The 4,314-nt window shown below is 41.6% G+C and overlaps 1 protein-coding gene across 2 annotated transcripts; it reads right to left on the reverse strand.

The window, feature by feature from the left end:
• Nucleotides 1–1,927: 1,927 nt before the first annotated feature.
• On the reverse strand, nucleotides 1,928–3,657 carry LOC119328342. 2 transcript variants are annotated; one of them, XM_037601338.1, is made up of 4 exons: nucleotides 3,391–3,657; nucleotides 3,092–3,313; nucleotides 2,899–2,979; nucleotides 1,928–2,305 (listed from the first exon to the last, which is right to left on the reverse strand). In XM_037601338.1, the coding sequence occupies exons 2-4, from the start codon at nucleotides 3,171–3,173 to the stop codon at nucleotides 2,073–2,075; spliced, it is 396 nt and encodes a 131-aa protein (XP_037457235.1). In that variant the 5' UTR covers nucleotides 3,174–3,313; nucleotides 3,391–3,657; the 3' UTR covers nucleotides 1,928–2,072. The 2 variants fall into 2 exon arrangements, with proteins under 2 accessions (XP_037457235.1, XP_037457234.1); XM_037601337.1 differs by having other exon boundaries at nucleotides 2,890–2,979.
• Between the last annotated feature and the right edge of the window lie 657 nt (nucleotides 3,658–4,314).

The following is a 4,314-nucleotide window of genomic DNA, read 5'->3' on the forward strand; positions in this document are numbered from 1 at the left end:
ATGCAGCTGTAATTGCAACACAGCAGGAGATACACCAAACATACGGAAAGCACATATCCTATACATAGACTCTGGTGGTGTTACAAACCTTGCATCCCTGTATTGCCGAATCTCATTTATCACACAACCATTAGTTGCCGCCGGGTCAACTGAGATGGAAGCACGAACATGCCCCTTGTATATGTACTTGTACAAATATTTGACTGCCTTTATGCTCGAGCAAGCTTCGACATTAATGTGACAATTATATCTCATAAGCAGTCTGGGGTTGTACGGGACAACCAGCTGTTGTCCAACACTGCATTCCTAACTTTTACTTGGCGGCCATCATCCCTTCTCCTATATATAGGGTATGAGTCCTTTCCTTGTTGTGTTGCAGGGCAAAACTGTCGAGGGTAACAAAAATGACAATTTCCATCTATCACGCAAGAACAATTCTTCTAGAGAGTACCACATGGGCCGTGGAGCATATGCTTGATAACCAGTCCATGCAACACAAGGTACTTCTCACGGCTAGGGATCAGTGCCGTGATTACCCTATCATAGGCGTCTGGATTTGTTAGCTTATTATCTGAGGCCATGATCAGCAGGAAGTGCTCATGCGGAATACCCCCTTTTTTGGAACTCGGTAACATGAGCATACTCCGCAATCGGGCCAAAGTACTTCTTTTTTTATCATAAGATCTTTCAGACTCCGCATCTTGGCCCTATATACTCTGGCCACCAGGTCAGGACGGTCTTGTGGTGTTTGTCTGGATGCAAGTCTAGAAGTTATCTCCTCTCAGTAAAGGTTGCAAGTCATAGTGATTAAGTAATCAGGCTTTCCGTATCTTTGGATGACGACCATCGCATCAAGGAATCTTTGTCGCATGTCTCGATCACCTCCCGGAAAAGTCTGAGGGAGCATGATTCTTTTTCCAATCTGAGTAGCACGCGTCTCTCCAGAAGTAATTAGGCTCATAATTGGTACTTGCTTTTGGAATACAAGCATGATAACCAACAAGACTATACATTAGGGTCATAATTTGTTAATGTTTAATTCTAGTTATTCAGTAACATACATGAGGCTGGCGAGATTTTCGTTACCTGCACGTATGAGTTTTTGATTCTGAGGCTTCCAGTAGAAATCAAGCCTCGTAGTCTCCATTTTGATGTACATGTCAACAAGCCACTGTTGGAGAGGACGCCTCCCCATGCAATAGGATGTTAAAAATTTCTTCCCTGATCTGCAACTTGAAACAGTAATACTCCCTCGCATTGACATATTTTCTAGACTCAGTGGCTTCATCCTCATCTTGTTTTTCATTGTCATCTACAAGATGGTTGCGATAACGAATTATGAATAATGCCACTACTAAAGATTGCAGGAATTCATGGATGGATCACCAATTGTTATGACACCTTTACCTGCTTCTCGTTCATCGTCCTAGTTGTCATTGTCATCCTCATTGCCTGCTTGAGCGGAAGTTGGTCCCTCATATGGCAGCCAACGGTTCCATCCCGTCTCCCCAGCCGGTTAAAATAATGGGTACTCTAAAGGATCATAGCATTCATAATAGGCTCTGATGCACTATAACACTTCTATCGAAAGTGTGTTGCGAGTCACTACCTTCCACCCACATTGCACCCACCCGAGAAGCTGTAGGGGCATTGTACCTCCGTTTGTCCAATTTTATGTTTGTGTTTAGTGTAATTTTATATTCTGATAGGTTGGGAATTGAACCAACGCTCTTAAAAGTCTCGACATACGGGTTGTTCTTCAGTATACGCAGAATCTTGCGTATGAGGTTGATATCTAGATCTGGAGAGTGTTTCATCCTACGCTCCAAGGATTCATCTGTATCATAAATGTACAACTGCAAATGCCTAGGTCTATGATCACCTGGTACAAGATGGTCTAGACGGTGGTACAACTGACCGTGAGCACGGAAGGTGTATACACTGGTTCTTGCCGCGGTGTTGATCCAATTATCAAGGGCAACTCCAAGGCTCATGAAGGAGAAATGGGAGTTGAAACAGTGAGTGTGCTTTCTAAAGTACTTTGCATCCATGTCGATCTGACTTGTAAACAATCATTGTAGATCTTGAGGAACCTCTGGGATAAATACCTTGAGCTTACCTTTTCTGCAACAGAAGTCTGGACCTTCATACTGGAACCTCATTGCTCCACAATGGATACAGTCTTTTACTGTCTTCAAAACATGATGCTTGTTGGGTAGATTGTGGTAGACGTAGTCGTAAGGATCATGAGTCTCGAGCCTATGCGAACCATCAGTTGTCACTCTATATGATTCGAAGTCATCACCTGGAAAGTCACAGGTAAGAGTTAATTATGTGCAGTAGTAATGAATTACTATAACCTTGTGCACTGAATATCCTAAATTCATCATCATTATAGCTGGTTTCTCCTTCTTGGAGCGTGTTCAAGAATTCCGTGTGAAGGACAACCTCAGAATCAGCTAAACATATTCACATTGGGTAATATTATGTTCACAGTGGGTCAAATTTGGAGGTAGACGGTTCAGATGATTGGTTGCGCAGTAATCCAATTTACATACGGCGAGCGATGTCAGGGAAACATGTCGAAGATTGCTCTGTTCCCATAAGTTTCATCTCCGGACGCTCCATTGAACCATTAGGTATAGCATACCATCTACTTTACATTATGATGTCCTTTTGAGTTCATGAGCACGCTTCTGCTATACATTATAAATTACAAAAGTGATAAGGAAATCTAATGATAGATTTAAAAGAAAGTTAAATTTCACCCGCGTAATTCAGATATGGGCTGATCCATCTTGAGTGTGTGTATAACAGAAGTGCAAACACGTGTGATGACACGTCTAATGATATATTTAAAAGAAAGTTAGATGCCCGTCCGCACATCACCTTCATTACCATTATGTTTGTTGCATTGTCCTACTATTTCTTGCAATTGATGTTCACGACCACCATAGCTTACCCGACCAGAGGTATGAGCTGACACAGAAAAGACACAAAACATGGCATCAACCCATAATTCGAGACAAAAATCACCCTGATGTAGATTTTCCAAATTTAAATAATTAAGGTAACATGTTGGTCGTCTAACCAGATGAAGCTTGTGGGGCAGATGATGTAGGCACTTGGACATTCACCCTGGCAGAGGCAGCTTTCCGTGCGATTCGGGCCATCTTCTGTTTGTTTATGTACTCAGCCCACCGCTCGTCGGATAGCCCGGCATACCAACTTTGTCCACTTCTTTTTCTGCCTGAAATGTTGTCTTGTTGAAGATGAACAATACCAGCGGAGCTTGCAGCCGTACATACTGTAACTGACATGTAGATGCGAGGATTCAGATATGTATAAATGATGCATGAATGCATTAGGACACGAAATGGAAGCACCTACCATCTATATGTGTGTTGGTGATGTTGGCCAAAGGGATACATTGCTAAGACCTTATAGAAGAAGCATGTGCCTCTGATTCCTGGGCATGGTTTAGACTTCGTACGGCCGCAACATTCTTCTGTTGCCGGGGGACACGACGCTTCTCGGGGATCTCTGCTTTCTTGTCATCAGACAATCTGGTGTACCATGATTGGCCACTTTTATTTTGAGCAGCAGAATTACTCTCCGCATTTCCATTTAGAGGTGAGTTTGTTACTTCCTGCAACAGGGAACGTTCCCCTGAGGCAAACCGATGTGCATCTCAAATATCACCTCGAATATTCTTACCCATCTGCGTTTTGCCAACACAAATGATAGAGACACTAGAAACAAAAAAAAAGTGCACGGCCACAGTTTCCATGTATTTCAACTTCCATCTATTGTATTGTGCATTAAGAATGCAACTTCCATGTATTTTTTTACCTTAGTTTCCATCTATTTATTTATTTTTTCACTTTCATCTATTTATGTATAAAGCTGAGAATTGCGAAAGTAGGTCGACCAAGAAATGGATCATTAATAGTCAACAGGAGATGATCTCAAAGTTTGTTTGACATCAAGCAGAGACACTGGAACAACAAAAATGTATAGGACCATAGTTTCCATGTATTTCAACTTCCATCTATTGTATTGTGCATTAATAATTGCAACTTCCATCTATTTTTGACCTTAGTTTCCATCTAATTATTTTTTACTTCCATCTATTTAGGTATAAAGCTGAGAATTTGCGAAAGTAGGTGGACCAAGAAATGGGTCATCAATAGTCAACAGGAGGTGATCTCAAAGTTTGTTTGACATGAAGCACTCACTCACCTTTGCATCGTGAGGTTATACTTGTCTATCTTTTTGAACAATTTTCATCTGACCTTGCCAGCTACATACAAT

The sequence above is a fragment of the Triticum dicoccoides genome, chromosome 7A (genome assembly GCF_002162155.2).
Source record: "Triticum dicoccoides isolate Atlit2015 ecotype Zavitan chromosome 7A, WEW_v2.0, whole genome shotgun sequence".
In the NCBI taxonomy this organism is placed as follows: domain Eukaryota; kingdom Viridiplantae; phylum Streptophyta; class Magnoliopsida; order Poales; family Poaceae; genus Triticum; species Triticum dicoccoides.